Source organism: Equus quagga, chromosome 6 (genome assembly GCF_021613505.1).
Source record: "Equus quagga isolate Etosha38 chromosome 6, UCLA_HA_Equagga_1.0, whole genome shotgun sequence".
In the NCBI taxonomy this organism is placed as follows: Eukaryota; Metazoa; Chordata; class Mammalia; order Perissodactyla; family Equidae; genus Equus; species Equus quagga.
This window is the reverse complement of record NC_060272.1, coordinates 7,852,942-7,880,011: the sequence shown is the minus strand read 5'-3', so window position 1 is coordinate 7,880,011 and position 27,070 is coordinate 7,852,942. Positions and strand designations below refer to the sequence as shown.

The 27,070-nt window shown below is 38.7% G+C and overlaps 1 protein-coding gene across 3 annotated transcripts; it reads right to left on the bottom strand.

The window, feature by feature from the left end:
- Positions 1–479: 479 nt before the first annotated feature.
- On the bottom strand, positions 480–26,766 carry ARGLU1 (arginine and glutamate rich 1). Of its 3 annotated transcripts, XM_046664319.1 has the most exons (4): positions 26,182–26,766; positions 17,691–17,916; positions 15,338–15,421; positions 480–1,311 (listed from the first exon to the last, which is right to left on the bottom strand). In XM_046664319.1, the coding sequence occupies exons 1-4, from the start codon at positions 26,526–26,528 to the stop codon at positions 1,147–1,149; spliced, it is 822 nt and encodes a 273-aa protein (XP_046520275.1). In that variant the 5' UTR covers positions 26,529–26,766; the 3' UTR covers positions 480–1,146. The 3 variants fall into 3 exon arrangements, 2 of the variants coding, with proteins under 2 accessions (XP_046520275.1, XP_046520276.1); XR_006889065.1 differs by lacking the exon at positions 480–1,311 and having other exon boundaries at positions 15,368–15,421; positions 15,848–17,916; XM_046664320.1 differs by lacking the exon at positions 480–1,311 and having other exon boundaries at positions 15,368–15,905.
- Between the last annotated feature and the right edge of the window lie 304 nt (positions 26,767–27,070).

Here is a 27,070-nt window from a genome sequence, read left to right as displayed (position 1 = left end):
TTTAAATGTGTTTGTCCCGAAAATACACGTGCAGGTACCCTACACTGAAGATGATTTGATGACCTTAGCCTTTTGTGAAAGCTAAGTTCTTTCTGATGGCCCACTTTGAAAATAATCTAAGATCCTACAAATTTTTAGAAGCATTTTTCTAGTCTTTATTAAGTATAATTTGTGGTGATAAGACTTATATCCTAAAACAGAGGCACAGGATTGAGAATTTAAATCTTTTTCTGGGTGCTTAGTCTTTCTTAAAGGTAATACTGATGTCGTAATTATTGTATCAGCATAAATTAGATATTTGTAAAAATAGCCATTAAATACTAATTCACAAGTATATTTAATGTACATATAAATCCTATGTTAAAAGTATAAATGAGAGGAAATGTAGCATAGCTCTAGGATTTTTAAATTGTTGACCATCAAAAAGTAAACCACCCTCTTTAAGACTTAACAGAACTTTAAAAAAAATTGCTTCAACATAGGAATTTAAGACTTGACTTTATTCAGCAAAATCATTTATTTACACAATGGGGAATGCTGGTTTGATTTTGTCAATGAAATAAAAACAAATTGAACAGAGACAATACTGACTGTATATATATTTTGTATCACAGCTGACCAACTGTTTCCTTACCTGTATCAGGAACATCAAGAGCAACAGTATCTTGAGGACACTGGTTTAACAATACACCACATGGGTCCAGTAACACTCTGGGAGCTTCCAATGCAATTACCAACTTTTTCTTTTTTTATAAATATATAAAAAAACAAAAAGTCAGCAGAACCAGCATTATGATGTAATAAACAGAGTATAACTCTGAAGTCAGTGGGTCAGTAAAAACCTTATCAGACCATCCGTAGTTTACAAAGTGATCTGCTCTTCCTCAGACCACTAATACGGAATCCAAACAGGTGAAAAATATATCACTTTTAGAAGACAACAATGATCTGATAAGGGTTTGACTTAATGAAAGTTAAGGGGGGAAAAAAAGGAATTGCAGAGCATAGCCCCTATTAGAACAAGCTAACTTTCCAGATTTTCCAAATTAAAAAAACAAAAACAAAACAAAAAAAAAACCACTTCAACATGAAGCTACCATACAAAGTTTTTCCATTTTTCTTTGTAAAAAGTTCAGAGTTTGCAATTTAATCCTGGGTTTTTAATGAGAAGGACAGTTTTGGCCTGGACTTCCCCTTGCCCAGGATAATTTTTTGTTCTTCTTTTTGTTGACGTTGTCGCTCTTGTTCTAGTTTCATCCTTTCCTCATGAATCTTTCTTTGTTCTTCAACAATTCTCAACTGTTCTTCAGCCTGAAAGTTAAAAGCAAAAATCAGAACTTTCTATGAATTTCATGTCTTCTATTAGTAATATTTGGGAAATAAGGTGACAATTGGTAGTCAAATGTATGTTTAATAAAACTTGCCTAAGGTCACACAAAAAGTGACAGAAGAAAATATTAAGGAATTAGAAAGCACTCCTTATTAGTTATTCCTATATTTTCTAATTTTGTTTCTTATGAAAAAATACATGAACACATTATAGGAAAGCACTTACATATTTTGAAAATGGAAAGAAATTTGTAAAAATGTCTTGAGATCAAGTGTAGATTTTGTCCTATTACCTATTTTTGTCTGCACCTTCAGCGCATCAGATTAAAACTGTCATTATGAACCAAGGCATGGATTTATCCAAAGAGTCTATTATCTAGCAATTACTGTAACTAAATTTGTAACTAGAAAGGCATACATAAAATTATAGGAAAAATTCCCACTGGGGCTACATTATATTGTCAATACACAATCAAGAAACACTGAAGATCCCTTTCTCCAGAGAGGGAAAAACTCAGGAAACGTTTTTGACGTGGGTGACTATAAAATGCTATCTGATAAATTTCAAGTGGACACTGGTATAATTAACTCCTGCAGGGCCTTCAACTCCTTCAGTCTCAAGCAACCAACTTCCTTCCTGTGTTCTCTATGTATTTCCCCTCTTTACTCATGGTCTCCTTCCTCATCAAGTCTCGCTTTCTTCACTCCCAAAGATACCATGCCCACTTCCTTAATTCTCAGACGCAATTTTACTCCTCTCTCCCAGGGGACATTAAGCAATATGTGATGGTGATTTTGGTTGTCACAACTGAGGGGTGGCTCCTAGCATCTAGTGGGTAGAGGACAGGCAGGCTGCTAGACATCCTACAATGCACAGACAGCCCCCCACAACAAAGAATTATCTAACCCCAAATGTTAACAGTGCCAAGGCTGAGAAAACCTGCTGTTTTGAATTTTTAATCTCAGTTATCACTCAGTTGTCCTTCTTATGCTATCTGACCTTGATCTTAAAATATTCTCTGCATCTTTTGAATGCCTTCCTAGTTCCAAAGTTAAATTTTAAAGAGTCACTGCTTCCATCTTCATTATTCTACTGAAATTATTTTCTAGATGGTCAAAAACTAAAAATAAGTTTAGTGACCTTTCTCCTTATTCATTCTCCTGTTCACTTTAAAAAAATTTCTGTCCTCCCACAATTTTTTAATACAAAACACTAGGTTCAAATTACCAAGGTCTTCCACCTGATCAGTCCTGTTTGTCTCCACTGATAGGTTTTGGGAATAGTAAAATTCAATGTGACTAAATTATAGGGTTTACGGCAGAAGATAGGGAAGGTAATAGACTCTGATACGCAACATAAAATGCTTCAATTTTATCTTGTGGGTAGGAAAAACCCAACTTTTAAATAGGTAAGTAATACAAAAAGGTTTGTTTTACTTTAAGATACGGTGGCGGGGGGGGGGGGGGGGGGGGGGGTGTAGACTAAAACATGGAAGACGGACAGCCGGGAAAATCCACTGAAATCAAGTAAAGTCAAAGATGAGGAAGAGCAGCATTAAAAATGGTGGGAATTTAGTAGGTAGGGAAGATGAAGAAAAAGAGTGGATTTTCATACATTTTTAAATTTCTGTAATCTCATAAGGTGGAAGATCCAACAGGGAGCTAAAATATACCTTCTGTCTCTCAGATCTTTTTCCTAAGGTATATTTCCACTGGACACCCACCTGGGAGACCTCTGGGTACTTTCAGAATTCTACATACTCAAGATTTGAATTCCTCAAGTCTAACCCTAAAATAAATCAGCCTTTCTACCTTCCCTTCTGCCATCTGTATTCTACAGCTTTATTTTATCTCCTCCCTCTTCCCCTGACACACCCAAATAGTCATCAAGTTTGTTAATTCTCCTTTTATAGTCTCTCAGCTAGAGTTTCTTTTCCACTTCCACTGCAACCATACCAGTTCAGGGCCCCACATCTCTCTCAAATAGTTTCCTCGTTTCCAGTCTCTGCCCTTCAATTCATCCTACACAATGCTGCTAGTCTCACCTCTCTTGAGCACTGCTCTCTTCTGCCCTCAAACTTCCAGTGATTTCCACTGTGTACAGAACAGGGCTTAACTTACTAAATTAGCATACTATTTAAGACTTTCTATAATCTGGTTCAATTTTGTTTCTACTTTTCTCTCTTAAATTTTCGTTCGTTTCTATCTTGCCTCCTCCTCCTCTCCTTTGCTCACATGCCATTCTTTCCTCCTACTCAAATCCTACCTACACATCAAAATCCATTTCAAATCACCACTCTTGCTTAGACATTCACTGATAATTACAACAGAATTATCTGCTTGTGATCATCTTTAGTGAATTCATATGCCAATTACTTTATCCACAGTTTTAACACATTATCACACAGCTTGGCATGTGCAAGTGAACCGAGGTAAAGACTCTAAGTGTCTGTGCATGTGCTTGGGAAACCCTTACCAACATAAACACCCAGACTCACTTTTCCCTAAGGTTCTAACTCAGCCCCTAGGAAATCAGATTAGAACCTTGGGGAGTGAAAGGTTTGAACAACACAACCTGAACCCACAAATCTAATTAAAATTACAGAAATAACATTTTTTTTAGCTTATCACATTAACAGAAATTCAAAAGTATAATACCAAATGCTATCTTACGAAGAGCACTTTGGCACTATCTTCCAAAATTACATCTTCATAATACTTTACCCAGCAATTTAACTTTCTGGAATTTATCCTATAAATATACTTGCCACATGAAAAATTGAATAAGGTTATTTATTGCAACATAGCTTGTAAAAGACTGGAAAAACCCAAATATTTGCCAATTTGGGACCATTAAATAAATTATGGAAGAGCTATAAAACAGAATACTATGTAGCTGTTAAGAAAACAAAACAGAAAGACAGGAATCCCTATATACTGAAATGGAAAAATCTCTAAGTCAGAAAAGCAAAGTATCAAATAGTATGTACTGTATCCGACTTTTATGCAAAAAAGAGAATAAAAATATACGTATTTGTATCTGCCTAAATATGCATTTTAAACTCTGGAAAAACAAACCAAAAACATAAATAAATAGACCTTTTGGAGATGAGGATGGGAAGAAGGTGGATGGGAGAGAAAGGCAGAAGGACTTCACTGTTTATCTTTCTAAAAGAAAATTTAAATCATGTGATCACATCACCTATTCAAAAAATTAAAAGCAAACAAGATTTTCTTTTTGAGGAAGATTAGCCCTGAGCTAACTACTGACAATCCTCCTCTTTTTGCTGAGGAAGACTGGCCCTGAGCTAACATCCATGCCCATCTTCCTCTACTTTATACGTGGGACACGTACCACAGCATGGCTTGCCAAGTGGTGCCATGTCTACACCCAGGATCCGAACCAGTGAACCCCAGGCTGCCAAGAAGCGGAACATGTGAACTTAACTGCTGCGTCATCGGGCCAGCCCCAAGATTTTTAAAGTAAAATCCTTCATAGACACAAAATACTAATTCTACTACACTGAAATTACCTTTAGATTGGGTAAAGAAAAAGAAAAGTTTCAGTTTCACTCAAGTCTACAAATAAAGGATGTAAGTGTGTATGTGTGTAGAGGGGGAGCTGTAATTTCTCAGGCACTATAGCTAACAGTGTTATCCCTAGTGCTAAGCATATTACAAGTACTTGATAATGCAAATAATTTTGAAAATGAATTGAGCAGGTGAATTTCCTGTCTTTACATACAAGTACTTGTATTTTGTTCTATTATAGCTTTAAACTAAGCATAAATGTTATTCAATTACACCGTAGTAAAACAAACAAAAAAAAACAGTCAAGCAAAAACCAAAGCCATCTTTCATTTTAATATAGTGGCTCTCAAGTGACGTAAACTGGTTTTCTGCCCATCTATCTATAAGTGGTATGACCCTACACCTTACTTCCTAAGTATTCTAAACCCTCACCACCTGTTGCATCACCACCTGTTGCAGTAACTGCCTAACGTGCTGCTTCCTTCCTGATGATCCCCCTTGCCAGAGGACATCCATTGTTCCTGTCCCCTCTTCTCTTTCAAATTTATACAAAAGAAAGCATTATTCCCAATGGGGGGAATGTATGTGCATGTGTATTTGTACAGATGAACAATACCAAACTCTCCTACAAGGATTACATGGTGGACGTCATGCAGGCCAAAGAGAAAGCCAACACTCACAATACTGGAGGCATTACAGGAGGGTGGGCCTCTCTAGACATTATATCCAGGACTCTGTGTTGTCTCATATAGGTGGCTTTCATTCCTGCACCCACTTGAGTGATTAATGAGATGAAATACACAAGAGCAAAAGATACCACTACAGAAGGGTCTTTTTACCCCTCCCAGTTCTGTCCCAACACCCTTCACCCAGAAGTCCCACTGCCTTTTCCAAAATTGCTCTTTTCAGAGTGTTCTTCTTACATTGCCTATAATTTTACATCAAGGTGACCCTTAGCAGCAGTCTCTTTAGCAAACAGGGATACTGAAATCTACCTCTCTGTACTTGAGATACATATGAAATTTTACAGAATAAAAAGAATCCAAAGATAGAAATATCTTTTATTAGGAATGATTGTAGCAATGATAGGAAAGAATGAACGTTACAATTAGGAATCATGCCACTACTCAGAAATGTGGATTTCTGCATTTAACCTTCTGAGACACAGACACCTGTTCCACTCTGCCACTTGTAACTTTAATTCTTTGATTCATCTTCCCTTCCATAAGAAGCATAATGTATATCCCACTTTAGGCAAACAACAAATAAGAAACCGTTAAAAAAACAAATGTGATGTAATTAGTTCTGACCGTTAGCAAACTATACATTAAATTTTCTAAAGTTATTCTTACAGAAGGTTAAAAAACAACCCAGAAAGATTAAAAAAAAGCAATCCCCCCTACCCTCCAGGGGTCCATGGCAATTTAGTTATTCTGAGAGTTACCTCCTTAGAGTATATCATTACTGGATATCATTAGCTATCATCTGAAGAGAATTCATACCACCACCCACTTCCTCTAGCCCCTTTTTTTCTCATTTTAATTCCCCTTTTGTTATCTTTATAACCTTAAATATGTTTTTGAAACTTCAACATTAGATAACATCTCCTGAGATCCCACATAACCTTAAGTGGAAACAATTGTTTCAAGAAGGAACTGACTGGCAGTTGAGCTTGGTATGGAATGTTAGGTGCAAAACTCACTGCTCTCCAGGGCTCTGGAGAGACTGCTCTGCAATACTGTTAAAAGAGAGAGCTGGTGCCTTCAGGAGCTTATGATTCACGTCCTAAAATTAAAAAAAACATATACTCATCTAGACATGGTTCTTTTCATCTTTAATCTTTAACTCTGAATTCTCTTTTCTTTCAGGTGAGTTCTTTTGTCTTGGTCATTCACTCCTTTTTGTGGAAGTTGTCCTTAAACACCTGGTGATTCTTGCCTGTTAGCATGATTACATCAGGTCTTCACTGGTTCCTAAAACAGACTTTCTTTCCCTTCCTTTTTCCTCCTCTTCCCCTCTCACTTCACCCTTATCACTCACCAACTTTATCTATTTTCTCGTTACAGTATTACTGCCACCATACCAATTCAAGCCCTCACTTTTTGACTGGCCTTCAGTGGCCTTCTTGTTTTCAGTCTCTATCCTTAAAGCAACCCTACACAATGTCAATACGTTAATGTCCAGAAAGTTTTTTTTTTTTTTTAAAGATTTTATTTTTTCCTTTTTCTCCCCAAAGCCCCCCAGTACATAGTTGTATATTCTTCGTTGTGGGTCCTTCTAGTTGTAGCATGTGGGACGCTGCCTCAGCATGGTTTGATGAGCAGTGCCATGTCTGCGCCCAGGATTCGAACCAACGAAAACACTGGGCTGCCTGCAGCGGAATGCGTGAACTTAACCACTCGGCCACGGGGCCAGCCCCCGTCCAGAAAGTTTTTTTAAATTGTTGCCCAGAATACATTAACATAATCTTAAGTCAGTTTTTTACCTTATCAACTAGGATCGAGTCTCTCACAGACTGAAAATCCTAACTTCCCCACCATTTCAAATTAAAATATTTAACTCACATGCACATTTGGTGCCATATCATATTTTTCTGTCTCTTAAAATGTGTAACCACATCACTATTAACTATCCTAAGTGCTGTGCTGTTTCAACTTATATAAGCTCACTCTACTATAAATGTCCCACTCTCTTTCAGGCTATGTTAATTTCCTAGACCGCTTTAACAAATTACCACAACCTGGACAGCTTAAAACAACAAAAAAAAAATTCTATTCTGGCGGTAAGAAGTCGAAATCGGTATCATTGAAACGAAATCAAGGTGTTGACAGGGCCACATTCCTTCTGGAGGCTCTAGGAAGGAATCTGTTGCTTGCCTCTTGCAGCTTCTGACAACTGCCAGGGTTTCTTGGTTTGCAAAACCATCACTCCAATCTTCAAGGCCAGTATCTTCAACTCTCTCCATTCTGTCTTCATATATCACTTTTTCCTTTATGAGTGGAGTCTGTTGACAGCCTGACAGCCTTTCATCATTATGTTCTCTCTGTCGCTTTCAGTACAAATCGGCAGTGTTTCTGCTAATATAACATCCTCAAAAACATTGTGGGTTTCCCATGTATGTCAGGATATTGGACAAGAGGGTCCTCCATAGATCTTTCCTGGATAATCTCATCTAATCCTGGCTTTTGCTAAAATGGCTGAGGAAACCTATGAGTTACAGGTATAATCTCCTCAGCACTAGCAAAAGGTTGACCAGTCATACCCTTGGCCTTCTTTCCAGAGAAAGTTTCTCTAACAGTGAATCTCCTAATTTTAGCATCTTCTGCAATCTAGATAGACTGGAATTTTCCCCAAACATCAAGTGCTTGTTTCTTTTTACTTATCAGTTCTTTCCTCAAATTTTCTCTTCTAGCATTTTACTATAAATAGCAAGAAGAAACCAGACAGCACCTTCAATACTTAGAACTACCTTCAGCTAATTATGCAAATCCACCACTAAGTTCTGCCTTCCACCTAACTGTATGACACAATTCATCTGGGTTTTCTACCACTCTATAACAAAGACCTCCCTTCCTCCAGTTTCCAATAACATGTTCTTCATTTGCTTCTGAGCTTTAACCAGAAGCACCTTTCAAGTCCATATTTCCACCAACAGTCTTTTAAAAGTAGTCTAGGCATTTTCTATCATGTGCCTCAACATTCTTCCAGCCTCTACCCACTGTCCAATTCCAAAACCATTTTCATATTTTAGGGTAACAAATTACCACAAATTTGGTAGCTCAAAACAACACAAAAGGGGCCGGCCCCGTGGCCAAGTGGTCAAGTTTGCGTGCTCCACTTTGGTAGCCCGGGCTTTTGCTGGTTTGGATCCTGGGTGTGGACAAAGCACCGCTCATCAGGTCATGCTGAGGCGTTGTCTCAAATATAGCACAACCAGAGGCACTCATAACCAGAATATACAACTATGTACTGGGGAACTTTGGGGAGAAGAAAAGAAAGGAAAAAAAACACTGGAAACAGATGTTAGCTCAGGTGCCCATCTCTAAAAAAACAAACAAACAACAACAACACAACACAAAATTAAAGGCTGGCCTGCAGGCGCAGTGGTTAGGTTCACACATTCTGCTTCAGTGGCCCAGGGTTCGTAGGTTCGGATCCCAGGTGTGGACCTATGCACTGCCTGTCAAGCCCTGCTGTGGCAGGTGTGCCACATGTAAAGTAGAGGAAGATGGGTATGGATGTTAGCTATTAGCTCAGGGCCAGTCTTCCTCAGCAAAAAAAGGAGGATTGGCAACAGATGTTAGCTCAGGGCTAATCTTCCTCCAAAAAAAAAAACCCCACAAAATTATTCTGGAGGCCAGAAGTCTGAAATTGGTACCACTGGACCAATATCAAGGTATGAGCAGGGCTGTGCTCCCACTGGAGGCTCCAGAGAAGAGTCTATTCCTTGCTTCTTCAAGCTCCTGGCGGCCGGCAGGATTTGCCCTCTAAGCATATCACCCCAATCTTCAAGGCCAGTATCTTCGAATCTCTCTCTGCTCTGTCTTCAGCTTCGCCTGCGTGTGTTGTGTGGTATAATCTCTGCCTTCTTCTTATAAGGATGCATGTAATGGCATTTTGGGCACAGGGGATAATCCAGGATAAACTCCCCATCAAGATCCTTAACATAATCACATCTGCAAAGATCTTTTTTTTTTTTTTTTTTTTTGCCATATAAGGTAATATACACAGGTTCCAGGGATTAGAACATGGATACCTTTTTGGGGGGGTGGGGGTATTTTTAAGCCTCCCACACAAACTCATTAAAAAATCCTTCCTTACATTTTCCTAAGAACTCTTTTCAGAGCTCTCTAATTGCAAAGTGAGATCTGATTTACTTAAAACTTAAGTAGAGGCGTCCCTCGGTATCAGTGGGGTAGTGGTTCAAGGACCCCACTCAGATACCAAAATCTGCAGATGCTCAAGCTTCTCAGTGAGCCCTCTGCATCCAAAGATGCAGAACCTATGGATACAGAGAGCCAACTAACTGTATGCGGAATACTTCATATATATTCAACTTTCAAACACGGTACTATTTTTTCATGTCTCAAACTGGTGAGGTTCAGTGTTACACCATGATTAACATGGTATATCTCCGTATTTGGCAAGGGGTAAGTGGAAAACTAATTCAATACTAAAGAGAGGAAATAGACTATAGATCTAGAACTTACAATTTGCATATATTTTAAAATTTCAAAGAACATCACCCCAGTTAAAATTAACTTGTCCCTCTCATCAGCATGTTTATAATTTTATTAGAAATTGTCAGTCTGATTCTTATTATAGTCTAGGTGTTTATACACAGATTAATTAACCAGATTTCATTTTACTACAATTTTCACCAGGGGATAGTTTGAGGGTCATTTTATCCTACTGACACAACCTCCTGGAAAAAACCCATTTTATTCCACAGCAGCAACTATCTCCATTCTTAGTGTTTCCCTTTCTAAATAAGTAAGAGTCATATACATTTCAGAATAGTATCTGGGCTTCTCCCAAATACATCATAAAAAAACTATGTGAAGAAGAATTAAAAAAATTTTAAATACTATCTTTAACATTTTAAGGAAAATTAAAATTCTCCACTGTATTGACAAAAGCCTTTCAAATATTTGATAATAGTTGTGCATTGCCAATACTAACCCAAGAACTAGCAACCAATCTGCCAAAAAGACAAGTGAAGTCAAGCCAAGCCACATTAGGATTAATTCTTGTTTAATTTAATAAATCAACTATGTTTGTCAGTTAATATTTTCTGCCTCCTTATGGACAGACAAAATCAAATATCTTGATAAACAATTTGGAATTGGAATGAGCAAAAAATACCCTTGGTCTAGAGCACTTAACATTATTTTCAGATATGAGAGCCCATGTGGCTAAGCTAACGCATTCCTTATTATAGTCATTACTGGAACCAATCTTTGAATTCCTGCCATAAGGACCTACTTAAAAGTTAGTCAAAGTTTGGCTTAAATTTACTTTTTTTACTAATTATTTTTATGAGACTGTAAGAGTGATATACATTACTTGTAGAAAATGTACAAACTAGATGAAAGTATAAAGGTACATATAAGTCTACCAATTAAAGAAAACTATTCTTAGCACTTTGGCATATTTTCCCATCTACTAAAATGTACAAATATACTTTCCAAATTAGCAGGATCATAATGTATACGTAAGTTTTATATTTAGCTGTTTCTCCTGTATTATCAAATACTTTTGACTATAGAAAAATACACTGTATGCATGTGTTATAATTTATCTAAAAATCTGGGCAATTTTCACTATTCTAAATAACATGGAGAACATTTTTCCATGTAAATTTATTTGTACAGATTCAGTTTCCATGAGAGAAATTCTTAGAAGCAGAACTAATTTAAGGTTCCTGATATTTACTGATTTACTGTTATTTTCTAAAATGGCCCTATCCATTTAAACTCCCAGGATCACCATACAAAAAAGTAGTCTCTTCCTACCACATCCTTGCCAACACTTGGTACTAATGAAATAAAAAAGAAGTTTTGTCTAATTTGGTATTTCTTATTAGAGAAAAAGAAAAGAGTGGGGCATTTCCTTGCTTTCCTATTGAAGTTGGAATATATCTTCAGGAATTTATCACAGTTACTTTTCATTCTATGTGTGCAAATTACCTCTTTTACATTTCTCACTCAGTTTTTTTCTGTTAGGGAGTTGGTCTTCTTTATTGATTTGTAAGAGACACTGTATTAGTCTTTCACGGTTATGTTTAAGCAATCTCCCCCAGGGTACTTTCTCTTCCAACCTCTCTTTAACCAGCTTTCAAAACTTCATCTCCCATTAAATATCACACAAACTTCTTAGTACACATACAGCTGGACTACTACTACAACTTCTACCACTACTACAACTTTACCCACCATCCTGAGAGATCCCATACACTCTTGCCTTTATTCTAACTCTGCTTCCCAAAAGGCCTTTGCCCTGCTTCATTTCTTCACACTCTTATCCCTATCCTAAATTCAATTTCTAATTATCCATCAAGGCTCAGCTTAGCGACATCTCTTCCAGGAAGGTTCCTGGGCCACCCCAAGACACTTATGTCAATTATCTCACATTGTCCACATCACTTTCCAAATATTAACTTTTCTTGGAGTTGTCCTTGTCTCTAGCATTAACACATTCAATTCTTTAAAAGAACTTAATGTCTTGTCTTTTTCATTCATTCGGGGAGGAAGATTGCCTGAGCTAACATCTGTGCCAATCTTCCTCTATTTTGTATATGGGATGCCTCCACAGCACGGTTTGATGATCAGCGCGTAGGTGTGCACCCGGGATCTGAACCCACGAACCCCAGGCAGCTGAAGCAGAGCACGCAAACTTAACCACTAGGCCACTGGGCTGGCTCCTGTCTTGTCTATTTTTATCTCCAAATTGCTTTTTACACATAATAGTTTCTCAGTAAACATTCCGTGAATAGTTGGCCCCTAAACTCGGCCCTTCTCTCTTCCTCCCTCACTTTCTATAAGCAAGAATACATCCTATTCTTCTTGCTTCATATAGAACAATGAACCTGTCCACATCTCTGGCATACTTGTTATGTCATGAAGCAAACAGAACTTTTAGTTCAAGATAAACTACCACTGCTGACATACCCAGGAAAGTCCCATGTTGTCTACAACAATCTATTATATTCCCCTTCCTTTCTCAAATATATATTATTTTAATGGGACTTTCAATACATTCCACGCAGTATTTCCTAATAAACGTGTATAAAGATTAAAGAACTGTGCTCAAAAGTGACAGGAAGAGGAAAGGAAAACACAAATGAAAGAAACCTCAAAATGTGCCTTGCATCTTTATACAGTAACATTTTTTTGTCTTCTCCTACATACTCCACTTCCCTGCAAGCCTGACTCCCAATAGAACCAAATAAAAATTAATTTTCTCCAACATCAACAATAATTTCTTATGCTTCCAACTTTATCAAACACAAGAAGCAAATGAGTTATGTCCAAATTCTTCCCAAATTTTTTCAAATTCAAGCTCCTTTTCCACTATCTTTTCAATGAAATTTTATTGGTTACATGCAGTCAGAATGGTGTCACCACAGTCCGTTAGACCAAACTCAAATGTTTTAGAACAGCGCTAGTCTAAGCATGGCCCACGAACCAGTGACAGTTCGCCAATTCTAACTGATCCCCCAAAAGACGCAGAAAAACCAAGAATAAGTGTTCTAGAAGCTTTTACAGCAATTTGACCTCATTTTTCTAATAATTCACTTTAAAAGTATTTTGCAAAAGTAGAGGTCTGAGACAAACTGGGATTAAAAGACAAAAACAGCAACTGGCCAATTACCACCACTTGAGGAGCACTGTTCTAGAACATGCTTGCTAATCTTTTCCCAGTAATGCCACACAGAGTTTTATTTTTATGGCTCACGTGGGTAAACAAAGAAGGCTGCTAGAGAAATCTAAGGAGGCCAAGCTATCCCTAAACACCCAGCCACCCCTCGGGTCAGAAGGGATCAAGATCTTGGCAGCGCACACCAAGCTGAGGAGTTTTGCTGTAGAAGTCATAATCTGGCATTCCAGGCCACCCACAAACTGAACTCACTATCCAATCTCTTATCACGTCCTAAGAGGATTCTATCCCACCTGCTTGGTAATTTTGCTTCAATGTTTTAAATACCAATTACACTGTTCCTCCCTTCTGGAAATAGCCATGCCTTACAAACCAGACTGTATTTACCCTTCAAAGTTCACACTCCAAAACTCAAATTAAGATTCACACTTTCTTACTTCCTCCTACCTGCACTGAGATTTTCTCCTTACATGGCATCAACTAAAAAACCATTATTACATACTTATTAATGAGCATGTAGTGATCTATCTTAAAATGACTCCTCATCCCGTTCTCTCTCATATCACTTTTTCTACCTAAGCAGATTTTAAGGTCTTTTCATTGGGAAAGCAGGATTAAGTCTTCCCTTTTTATTACGGACTTCACGATAACCAGAACAGGGATAACTAAGAATCCACTGTGTCAAGTTCATTAAGTTCCTTAGGATATTTGCAGTATCGACTCTTGTGTGGGGCACACTATCTTTTAAAAGACCATGCTCTAGAACCAAGTGCCCCACAGTTTTAACTGTTTACATTCTTATCAACTATAGGACACAATATTTATGGTCCTCCTTCACCCCTACTCTCAATGGGATCCACTGTTAATTACTTAGACCCTCCCAGATCTTTTTCTGTACCTTTATAAATACAGTCACAGAATTATTTTTTCTAAACCATTTAACTGGAATGTACAATTTGCTTTTCTTCCTCAGTCAACAGTATGATTTAGTGGCAAATGTTTTCCTATGACTGTTTTATTCTCAACACGTTTCTAACCAGAGAAAGCTTTTCTAGATATCTAAAATCAAGAGTTCCTCTTCAGGCATGTCTTCATTCCTGGGCACTAAATACCACTAATCCCCCACTCATCCTAAGTAAATTTCCTTCCACCTCTGATTTATATTCTTACTTTTAAGAAGAATTCCTATATGCCACATACATGGGAAAAAGAAAGTTTTTCCTTGTACTGCCTAACTATCTCCTTTGTTTTTCAGATTCTCTATAACCATGGTCCTTTAATTCTACTTTTCTTCTTCACATACTGAGACTGTTTCAAAATATATTCACACTCTTAAATGAAAAAACCCTAAAACAACGAAAGTTTTATTCCACTTTAAATGCTAGTTATTTGCTTAATAAAAACAAAACAGAATACAGAACAGTACTAAAAAATAGAATTGAAAGAAAAAAATAGAAGTGATACTGATTAACTTTTTTCTATTTTAAAAAGATTACCTCAATATTTTTACACTGGCTTGTTAAAATTTAAAAATTGCTGTGTTGCCTTTTACATCTCTGTATCATATTGTAATTATTTAAGTCTCTGTATTCCTTGCTAGATTGAAAATTTAGAATAAGAAAAAGTATTTATTAATCTGGTACACTTACTATCAAATAAATGCTACCTACTTATTTCGTGTAATAATTGGTAAGAAGGCAACTAGTGCCAAGTGAAATGCTACATTTTAGTTGGTTTAAATACCTTCAAGCTTTTGTTTTTATTTGTTTTTTTAGGCATAGGAGAAGTGTGAATGTGGTTAGCAAAGAAAACACTGGGGTGGAGGATGGTATAATTTCCCCCAGTAAAACTGCTTTAAACTACTGCAAATTCTGGAATTTTCTCCAGATTAATTAGAATTCCTGGATTGTCCCCAAATAGATTCCTCTGGAAGACAGCAGCTAAAACCTAGTCAATTATTCCTACCCTTGCCTCAAATCCCTTAAAATAACCCTGAAAACTCTAAAAGATAAGTGAACTATAGAGCACAAAATCATTCCATAAAATTAGAAAAAAATAAAGCAATACAAAATATTTTTCACATATGCCTTCCACATACCAGTTTGGCTTGTGCTTCTGCAATTTTTCGGTTATTCTCTTCCAGTATTCGCTCTAGCTCCTCACGTTTTGCACGTTCTTCCTCCTAAAGGGGAGGACATGTTAAGATGTTAGAAAAATAAAATGTTTACTTTTATTGATAAATCTTTACTAATCTTCCTCTGAATTCTTTTGATCTGACTTACAGGGTAGCTTTACAGCTACCTTCTGTCTGACAAACGATAAACTGTGCAGCCACTAAAATTTGTTTCTAGCACTAAATTTAAATCATCCCTCCCAGTCCAAACAGCAACCGACTAATCCCTCCCTAATGATAGTTTCCTGGTAATTATTACTAATACTTTAATATCACACAAATCAACAAGGACAACTACAAACTGGATAGTATTTACCAAATTAAAAAAATAATATATAAAATATAAATAAAGTGAATATTTGTCTCACCAATTATGTATACCTACGTATTCTTTACCTATACTCCTTTAATCAGCATTAAAAGTTGAATATTTACTGTCTTGTCCAGTGTCCTGCAGAGTGTGCTCCTCGGCTGCCATACGCGCCAGCTTCCTCTTTAAAATGATTTGTACTGTTAGCTTGGCAATACCTGCATCAGCAGCTCAACCATTTATAAAGAAACAACATACAAGGAAGGCTGAGCTGAGGAATGCAGATGTTTATGGTAAGAAGGAACAAAAAATGTAATTCATCATTCCTAAGGCAAACAATTAATAAGAAAAATACATTTACTGTTAGTGAAAAATACAAATGGTAATCCATACTTCATGGAACTAAGGGCTTCTTCCATGGGGAAAATGGACTTAACATTCAGATGTTGACAATTTCTAAAGGCAGCTTATCTTGTCATCTACAGTCTGAACTGAAATTCAGGAATCCAGGGGGTGCATGGTCAGGAAATAAAACTCTGTCATTTATTTTTCTTGGAGAATTTAATGAGATTTTATAATGCAAACTATATGAAGATTGCTTGATGGTTTGGGCAGTGTTCAGATCACAGCATACATATTCAAATGATTTTAATATTTGGAAAAGACTGTCAGAGGGTTGTGTCCGTGTAAAAAAAAATTGTTAACATGAAACAAAAAGCAAATGAAGAGAAAAAAATCTTCCTATGATTAATAACTCGCTACAAGACAGCACCATTACTCCAAAAATATCTTCATTAAAAGCACTGATATAAAAATTTCATACATTCAATTGCACAGTCTATGATATCCACCAAATATAGACATGTATATCTAGTTAAAGACAGCACAAGGGAAAATGCATTTGAAAAGCTAAGCTAAACAGACAGATTTAATGATGTCAACTTGTCCACAATAATTCCAAGATTAAAAATGACAACATATATTTTTGAATCAAATACTTAACTTTAAGAAAATATAATTACAGCATTTCCTATGGCACACACCAATGGAATTCATATTCATTATGCAAACTATGTTGAGGGACACTCAATGCTATAAAGTAATTTGCCTTGAGTGTTTCAGTGACTTTCAACAAGTTTTAGGATCCTGGAGTAATTAGTGCAAATAAGCCATGAAGCTTCAGTAGCAAATTACTGTCTCACAGAAAGACATTTTCAACTTCTGCTCCAGCTGCTGATAAAACAAATCATGTGTTTAGCTTGACTCCAGACAAGGACAACCTGTTCCTTCATAACTCTCTAGAGAAAAAAAGGAGTTGTTAGTAGATACTAAAAAAGTGGATGAATAATCTGGACATTTTTCCTAAAAAGATTTCTTAAAACACATTAGGAAAATGGAGGGCCTTATGATCAGAATGCTAGAATTAGTCCATTGTGTTGAGCACGATTTGGGGTAGGGGGTGAGGGATAAAAGGAAAAAAAAGAAGAGCAAGAAAACCTATTTATCAAAAGCAGGTGCTGTCACTCAATGTTAGGCCCTGCTCTTTTTAATCTGACTGAAGGCAAAAAGCCTCTCACAGTCTAGGTAATAAGAGTGATAAACAGAAAAGAATACACAACCACAGGTGGATTTTTAACCTTTTCCCTTTACCACTCCCTGTCTCCCCCCACCCTCCCACAAAAGAATGTAAGTCCTGCAGCCATGGCAAAAGTTTCAAACACTTCTCAAATATGTAAGCCAGTTCCGTTAAATCAAAAAGTATCCTTGAATACGTTTTATGAAAATAACTTTTAAATGTCAGTCAGCACTTCTGAATAGGCTAAAAGATTAACTTTCGCAGCAATGTTAAGTTTAGATGAGAAAGGAATTAGTCTGTATTCCATCTCTTTCTGAACTGAGCAGGAGGCACACCCAACACTGAAAGTTTTGCCATGGACTGTCTCTACTTTCCAAACGACCGAGCGTTACCTCTCTGGCTTTTTGTGCTGCAAGCTCAGCTTGTCTCTGTCGCTCGAGTTCTTCGAGCAACTGCTTTTCCATGATGCGCTTGGCTTCCTCCACCCTTCGGAGAACTTCTCGTTCAATTTCATCCTTCCTTTTCTCTAATTCTTCTTCTACTCTTTTTGCCACCAATTCTTCTACTCTTCGTGCTGTTTCTTCTTCGATGAGTTTTTCTTCTATTTCCTGCTGCCGACTAGCAAACAAAGTGGAAAAAATGACTTAGATAATACAAGAAATAAACCTAAGAATCGAAATAAAACTAGTTAAAAGCCTGTAAACACTAAGCCTGATTATATATTTCTAAGAGTTTACTATTCATTTTAACGTAACATTCAAGTAAATGACAGATACCAAGATGTTAAGTGATACAGAAATTCAAATAAATATAAAACAGACATTCAAATAAATATAAAACCATGTGTTTTTTTTCCTATCACTTTCTAAATACAAAAAGACTAGTACATACAAAGAGCCTAATTCATTAGTTTTACTTTAGGAACTATAAATATGAAACAGGAAATCCACTTTTGCTATCAACTTTATAATGAAAGAACAAGCTGGTAAATAGAGAGATGTGCTCATCTGCCATTCCACTTCGCCTAAGAGCTGAGTTACACAGAAGTCAGGAGAAACTATTATATAGCAAGCAGTTTAGACCAGCTAAATTCCTTCTCCCCCACACCCCGCCAAGCAAAGTCAGAATAAATACAGATTCAGACTGCTAAGGCAATAGTAGTGTAGCTTTTAGTGAAAATACAGACCAACTTATTGAGGTTCTGAATTTTATACCCTTTACGGTACCTTCTTTCTTTTGTTAACTGATTTTCAATTAAAAGCTCTTCTAGAGATGGCAAAGTGGAAGGAAATATTTTTATTATCAGTTCTATTAAAAAGTTCAATGAAGCATGATACTGTTTTAATTATTTTAATTCCATTTAGATATTATAAACCAGATTATTTACTCAAAGTGAAATTCTGTGAAAATACTGATATTTATCAAGGCACTAGAGTGGAAACCCCAGTCATTTTACACCACTGATATTCAATATGATAGCTGCTAGTCACATGTGTCTAGTCTGAACTGAAGATTAGTATGAAGAAAATACATTAAAAATTTTAAATATTTTTATTTGATTATATGTTAAAATGATAACATTTTGAGATAGATTGGGACTATATTAAATTAATTTCACTAGGTTCTTTTTAATGTTGCTACTAGAAAATTTTTAATTACATTGCTGGCTCACATATTTTTATTGAACAACACTATTTGAGATAATAATTTGTGTTGAATGAATGAATTCAGAGGCTTGAGAAGTGTATCTAAATCCTAAGAGGCGAATTTATTAATGCTTCAACTTTCTCACAATCCACAAAATGAAATACAACCTGTATCCTTTATATCTTTTGATGACTCATATATACGTGTCAGACAGTCATTTAATTTTTCTGTTTAGTAAAGACTTTATAGTTTTTAAGTGATCTTTAAACACCCCAATCCACTTCAATTCAACTCTATTTTAGGGAGTGACTCAATTCTCACTCAAGTGCTTTCATTCTCAACTCCTGTGACTTATTCACAGTGCTACCATAACTAACACCAATGTATCTTTAACATTCTGATGCATTTCAGTTTCTGCATTTATAATCTCTACATTTTTCTGTTAAGGAGGTAGTAGCTACTTGAGAAAGCATAATTTCTTTTAGGTTCTAGATATTTGCAATACCCATTCTGAAGACTCTGTTGCTTCATACCTATCTCCTCCCCAACACAAAATTATTGATGTCTTTTATTTAAAAAAAAAAAAAGATATGAAAGTCTAACACACATATTCTAAATACACTGCTTTTCTTTTTTAACTTCCAATAACATTTAGTATTATGGTAGTTTCAATAAGCTTCTATCTATAAGCAGCTCAGTAAAAGAGAAGAGATACCTACCTCAACACTAAAAATGAATTGCCACGGATATCTAAAGAAAATCAGGTAGCAATTTCAATGGAAATTATACCTCCAATACAAAAATTTTGTTTCTCTAGTTCATCCAAAGAGAAAGAAATGAGAGAAAACAAGTAAGGCTGACAATTGCTGAACCTGGATGATGGGAATATTAGGATTATAACAATCTCTCTATTTTTGCATACATTGGAAAGTTTTCATAATACAAAGTTTCAAAAGTATATACACCCACACACACACTTTTGCTAGTTGGTTCTTATGAAATTAGAAACCTAAAAAGAAACTTTACTTTAAAATTTCAAAAATGGTACCATTCAACTATTAAAAGGACTATGTGAACAGTTCCAATTAAAACTTTCCACACAAAGTAAAAAAGAGGGAAAAGAATAGGATAAAGCTTTAGGTTAGCTTAACAATAGAAACAGTTCCAAACTAACAGGGATTTGGGAAAGGTGGAAGAGACTTGATACATGTTCAGGTTTTTGTCAAGCAGTCCCTAATAGTTATAGCACAATGACTAATAGGGCCACATTTCCATAGATTTGGTCAGTAAGGAGAAAACGAGCGTAAATAAACTCAGTTTATTACTTACAACAAATGCCAGATCCACATGGTATGAGCTCCCACTCTGCTCTCTGCTCCCACTGATGGACACCAAACCAGCTGGGCCAGGGACGGGCAGTGCAGGCACAGGTGGTGGGCTGCTCTGCGGCTAAGGAACCAATTCTAACTACAGCTCAGTAGTTTTGTAGCCCGAAGGAGAGAGCAAGTGGAAAGTCCCAAGCTCAACTGAAACCGGAAGGATGAAAAATGGCCTAGCGGAGTTTTTCACAAGGCTGCTTATCTCCCTTTGTTCCTGGAGGAACCACAGGGCATCCCACCACAACTGTAATTAAGCCTTGCTGCTGTGTCCTACGTGGAGACAGGCATGGTGAGGGCGCCACAGCAGCTGTGTCCTACGTGGAAACAGGCATGGTGAGGGCGCCACAGGAGAACCGTTCCCCTACAAGTATTATCAAGAATATAATTTCTGTTGTTGCTATTATTCTTGGTCAGGTTAAAACTGCTACCTTGGTAATCAGAAAGAATTTTAAAATCAGTTTTTAGATCCAGTGTTGAAAACGTCAAAGCCCAATATTGCTTTAATTCCCCTCCCCACACACACTGAATTCAGAAAACCAATGGGCACCTGTACAACCGAATTAAGCATGAGTTCATCTTTATTGATGATAAATTCATTATCAGAATCAATGATAAAGCAGCTGTTAGGCTAACTTTCATAAAAGGCACTGAAACTTTACTGAAAACAAAAATAAAACCACAAACACTTTTGGTCATTAATATCTTACAAAAGATGTATCATCTAATATCACTGCCTATCCATTCCTTAAAACTTTTGCCATAGGAGGTACCACTCTCTTGATGTTCTTTGATCTCTAATCTTTTCCTCAGGCTCTTCTGCTGAATCCATTCGCTTGCCAAGAAACTGTGCCACTGATGAAAGGGTAGAATCAAAATCTTCAAGTTTTTCAATGGAAATGGTATAACATTAGGTCCCCATTTTCTCCATGCTCTCAGCTATTTGCTTGTGACACTAGTCACAATCAACTCTAAAATGGCAACTATTAAAACAAAACAGCAAGAGCCCAGCAATACAGCACTATTAAATGAGTATCACTTTGTACAGAGCAACTGGCAATATTATTTTTAAATGTCTTCAAAATGTATGAAGTCAACCCCAGGAGCTTACTTCCAGGAATCACTTCATATTATTAGCAAACGGCATTTACTCAGTACAGTACTGAACAGGTACCAAATATTGCGCCAAGAGCTTCATACACCATGTCATCATTTGCATTTCTGTGGCTAAGCAGTTTATAGCTGGGCTCTGGCTCACTCCATGTTGCTGAGAGGTGAATAAACCTAGGTAGACTCCAAAGTTAATGACCTTAAGTTGTCTACTACCCTACACTGATTCTCCAGGACCAGTGTGAGAGGCAAAGCCATGCACAAAGATTTAAGTACCAAAATGACTATTTTAAAAACTCATAAAATTCTTATCCTCAGCTAGATTTTATGCCCTAATGTTGTCTCAAAACCCTAACCTCCTCTCCCTGAAATACACAGTTCCATATACTGAATTTGTTCATAAAAGCTGCTCTTTGCTCTCACAATGAGCTTTTCATTCTTCTAAGAATCACTCATATAGATTGTAGCTGGTTTAGATACTCTAATTCAGAAGGCTCTTGATCTGTCATGCAGTTGAACGCTTAAGTATGTTTCAACCTTGATACCACAGGCTATAGCAAGTTACTACGCCGTTGACCTTTCCCTGATTTACTCCAAGTCATTTTCAGTTGCTCATTTTTTCAACAGCTAATAAACAAACATAAAGCATCTCAAAAGAATACATATGAAAATGATAATAAGGGTGCGGGGAGGGAAGAGAGAGAAAAAAACTGAATGGCTGGGACACAGGGAGAAGACAGAAAACAACCGATCTGAATTTTGAACCGTGAATTAGCTAGTCAAAAATGAGAAAAAAAATATTTTTTTTGAGGAAGATTAGCCCTGAGCTAACATCTGCTGCCAATCCTCCTCTTTTTGCAGAGGAAGGCTGGCCCTGAGCTAACATTTGTGCCCATCTTCCTCTACTTTATATGTGGGACGCCTACCACAGCATGGCTTTCCATGTGGCGCCATGTCCGCACCCGGGACCCGAACCTGCGAACCCCGGGCCAGCAAAGCAGAACGTGCACACTTAACCGCTGAGCCACTGGCTGGCCCCACAATTTTTTTTAAGATTTGCACCTGAGCTAACAACTATTGCCAATCTTTTCTTTTTTTCTGCTTTTTCTCCCCAAATCCCCCCAGTACATAGTTGTATATTTTAGTTGTGGGTCCTTCTAGTTGTGGCATGTGGGACACCGCCTCAGCGTGGCCTGATGATGGTGCCATGTCCGCGCCCAGGATCCGAACCAGGGAAACCCTGGGCCACCAAAGTGGAGCACGTGAACTTGACCAGTCAGCCACAGGGCTGGCCGGAAGAAAAAAATTTTTTAAGGTCTGCCTTTTACTACATTGTAAGATCACTTCTTAAATTCACCAAGTTCAATCTGGATGTATATAAATTATGTTAAAAACATTATTTATTGAGGTCCATTATATGCCAAGCACAGTCCAGATACTCTAATGCACTGCTTCTAATCTTCACAATAAGCAAGACAGTTACCTCCATTTCACAGATAAGAAATCAAACTCACGGGTAGGCAATTTATTCAAGGCCTCAGAACTGTAAATGGCAAGGCAACCTCGTTTCCAATCTTACCAGACTTTCTAACTGGTTAAGCCCAACGGTAGATTCTAATTTTCCTGTCTCTCTCCATTTCACATTGGACCTCTAGACACTGTGCATTCTTCTGGTACCCCTTTACTTTGCTTCCACCACGTACTTGTCTTCCTCTGTCCAACTGTAAATACAAAGACCCCCTTAGGTTCTTTCAGGCCATGAACTAATTGCTCTTCTCCCTCCATACTCTTCTTGGGTCATTCTATCTACTCTTAAGGTTTCCCCCAGGCTTCACTCCCCTGTATCAACCTTGGATAAACTCACGATATCCAAAAATTAGTGCCCACAGCCCAAGTGCCAAGAGGAAACTCCCCTTGATTTTTCCCTCTTCTCTATCCATCAGACTTCTGACATTTTAACCAGTGTCTGACACACAGTAGTTACTTAAACATTTGGTGGCTGAGATGCAATAGCCACAATATAACCTTGAAAGCCAACATCAATGCTTTCTTTCTCTTAGTTTCACATCCAACTATTTGCCCTAAATGTTTCTTAAATCTTTCTCATTTTCCATTCCAACAACTACTCCCTCACTACTCCTCTGTAGACTTATTGTAATTAGTTCGTATCCTATACAACAGTCAGTGATCTGTTTGGGAAGAAAAAAAAAAAGCCCCATGCCATTTGCCTGCTTAAAACCTTTCCTGTATCTAAGATGAAACCCAAGCTCTTTAATACAGCATACAAGATTCGTCCCATGATTTCCAGCCTTCTATTTACCTCTCCAGTCACTCCATGACTTTAGTACTTACAGAACATTCTGTTCCAGTCAACATTCACCTTTGTACTCCACTTGAAGACCATTCTGTCCCTCTCCCTTTATTTTGGCAGGGGTGGAGGAGACTCTCTCTTTTGGTCACATGCATCCTCCCATGCCTAGCCTGACAGTCTTGGATTTTTATCCGCCACTCATTCCTTCCTAGATCTCATGTGTTTACCCATCTAGAATGCTTCCTTTCTACAGGTACATCACCATCACAGGATTCACCACACTGCATTATTAACTACCTATCTGTCTTCAAGCTAGATCAAGATCTTAGAGAGGGGTCAATCATCTTACATAAATCCTCAATAAATATTAATTGAATGAATGAACTAACCATCACAGAGTTGGAGACAGACAACTACTTCTGCCCATTCCCAAGGCTCCAAAACCTAGGTCTTTCCATTGTTTCCTTCGCATTATTTCCAAGGCATTAGACCATATTAAGTAGTGTCTACTGCATGGTATCCAGGTGGCTGCTAGCTCTGCCCCCTCCTCCCTTCATAAATGTTAATGGTAGTTTGGTTCTTCTATCAACTTGGAACTATACAGCTGCTCTATTTTCTCATTTCATCCCTAGATTTCTTGTCTGCTATTCATGTGTAGCTTGCTAAATGCTTCTCTCTGCATACCAAGTTTCCTTCCACTTTTCCTACGAGTCTTAGCTTTTCAGTGAAATAACAACTCTTTGCTCTTTAGAGGTCTTCTTTATTTTCACATGGGAAAATTATCTCAGAGACGTCCTAGGTAATTTTTTAAACGTACATCTGTTGATAGTTATTTGAGAGCCATATCTTTACAGTTAAGGATCTCGTTCCAGACCAAAAAACTGGGTTCTATATAATCAACGTTTGTTGTGAAACAATTACTTGTAATTGGTTTTTAAATACATACATGTATATCACTGACAGTTCTAAGAAGTAAAGAAAAAATGAAAGCATGGTGCATGTTTTAAAGGAATGCAGCCAAATAGCTCTCCAGGTACTGCTTCCTCTGTAATATTATAGTTAGTGCTCCGGTCCCCTACCTCTTAATAACTTTGCTTTTAGAAACAAACTCTGATGGAAAACCTATATAACACAAATGCAAATGTAGAAAAATTTAAAACTCCTAGACAATTCAGTACACAGAAATTTCTCTCAGAAAAATTCTAAATTCACTAACTTTCCTGCCTCACGAGCACTTTCTAAACATGCACTGAAGAAGTGAGGAAGGTGGCTGGCTAAACAGGGAGGGTTAGCACATCTCTCTAACCTTACCTTTCAACACGGCTTTGGAAAATGAATATCCAGAGCATCAGAGTACCATGGCCTTAAACCAAAACAACACCCTACATTTTAAACCCAAAAGTTCACTAACTTGGGATTATTTGTACCTACTCTTAGATCCAAAGATACTTGAGAAGTGACACTTTTTCAGAAGTAAATTTTACCCAAACGGTACTTCAAATTAGGAACCTTACTGTGACTCTGATTTTCCCTACATAAAAGTTCTGTATGTGAGCAATGCAAAAATAAAAGCAAATAGTCAAGTGCCTTCTAAACAGTAAGCACACTACAAGGGGAAACAAATAACAGAATTGCACCGGTTTTCTACGGAGAAATGTAAACCAAAATTAATAAAAAGCACAAAGAGAATAGGCTCTGATTAGCATGGCAATTATGCAGTTGAATTCAAACGTCAAAATTCATCGTACTGTTCACTTAATGTTTACGCATTTCGTTTTTACACCTCAAAACCCAACAAAAACAAAAACCGAGTAGTCCCGAGAAACGTGATGGCGACATCTTTAACAAGGCCAATACGCCAAAGTAAAACGCATTTTTCTGGGGTGTACTGTTGGACACCTAACGTGTCTTACTCCCGAGAAGCCCTGTCCCTAATTTAAGCCGCAATACTCCAGCGCTCTAGCCAGCTGCGATTTGCACCCCACGGCTTAACTGCTTTCTGCTCTTCTCCAGCGGGCCAGCAAACGCTCACCATCCACATCTTCAGCATAGCCGATAGCTCGGGCCGACGCAGCCCAACCCCGCTCGGAACTCCACCCCCTGCTTCCGGCACTCTCCTCCTCTCTCGCGCCAAAATCGCTTTCTCGGCTCTAGGCCTTTCCTGCAGGAGCCCCGCTATTTTACCTTCCCAGCCAGCTCATGGGACTGTCCTGCCCCAGACTTTCCACGTGCCAGGGCTGCAGCCTCTCGGGCCGGCTCCTGCGACCCCTCCAGCTCCCCTTCTCGCGGCCCCCAAAGCCCGAGCCCCCTCTCTCCCCGCCTCGAGCTCCGCCTTCTCCCACTGCCCCCCGTCTCCCACTCCCCAGCCCCCCGTCTCCCACTCGCCACCCCAGCCCCGCCACCTCCAATCGCCCTGCCCCTCCCCCCGCGGGCGCTCACATTTTTCGCTGCCGCTCGAACTCGGCTTTCTTCTCCTCCTCCTCTCGCTTCTGCTTCTCGTCCAGGCTGCTGCGCTTGCTCACCGTGCGCCCGAAGATGTCGATGCGGTCAGGCGGGGACGAGGCGCGCTCCCGGTCCCGCTCGCGCCGGGACACGGCCGTGTTGGTGGAGCGCGAGCGGGACCGCGACTCCCGCCGCCGGTTCCGCTTACTTTCCCGGGATTTGGAGCGCTTGCGCACACGCTCCTTGTCCCGGGACCGCGACCGGGACCGGCTCCGCTTCTTGTTGTGTTTGCTGCTCTTGGTGTGCTTGGAGCGGGACGAGCTCCGGCTCCGAGACCGGCCCATCCTTCCGGGCGACGCTGTGACTAACCGCTGGCCTTGGGCCCCTCACGCGCCCAGCTGCCCTCGCCTCCGCCTCCGGACGCGGGCTGGCCGTCCTGTCGAGGCCGGGGACAGGACGGCTGTCAGCCAGCTGACTTTCTACTGCTCCCTGAGGTCGACGACCGCCACGAAGGCCGCCTCCAACGACAAGGCCGCAACGGCAGGAGTTGCTAAGATGGCAGCCGCGGCTGCACCGGCCGCCCTTCCCACAATGCCCCGCGCTGAACGCGCCGTCGCGCGAGCCCCGCCCCTTGCCGATTGGTACCGAAGGCGAGGCGAACGTTTCCGAGCGCGCTCGGCTTCTTCCGCCAGCTCCCGCGACGCCGCCGCCTGGCGCGCGGGAGCCAGAGTCCTTCGCGTGTGCTTTAGGCGCTTTTGCTTTCTGTAAGTTGCCAACATCGTAAGGATGAACCTGTCCACGTTTGGGTGCGAATGAAGTCATGCCTCGGCACGAACTGGCTGCATTATTTTCGAGGCGCTGGTTTTGTCAGGTAGCCCCGAATTGT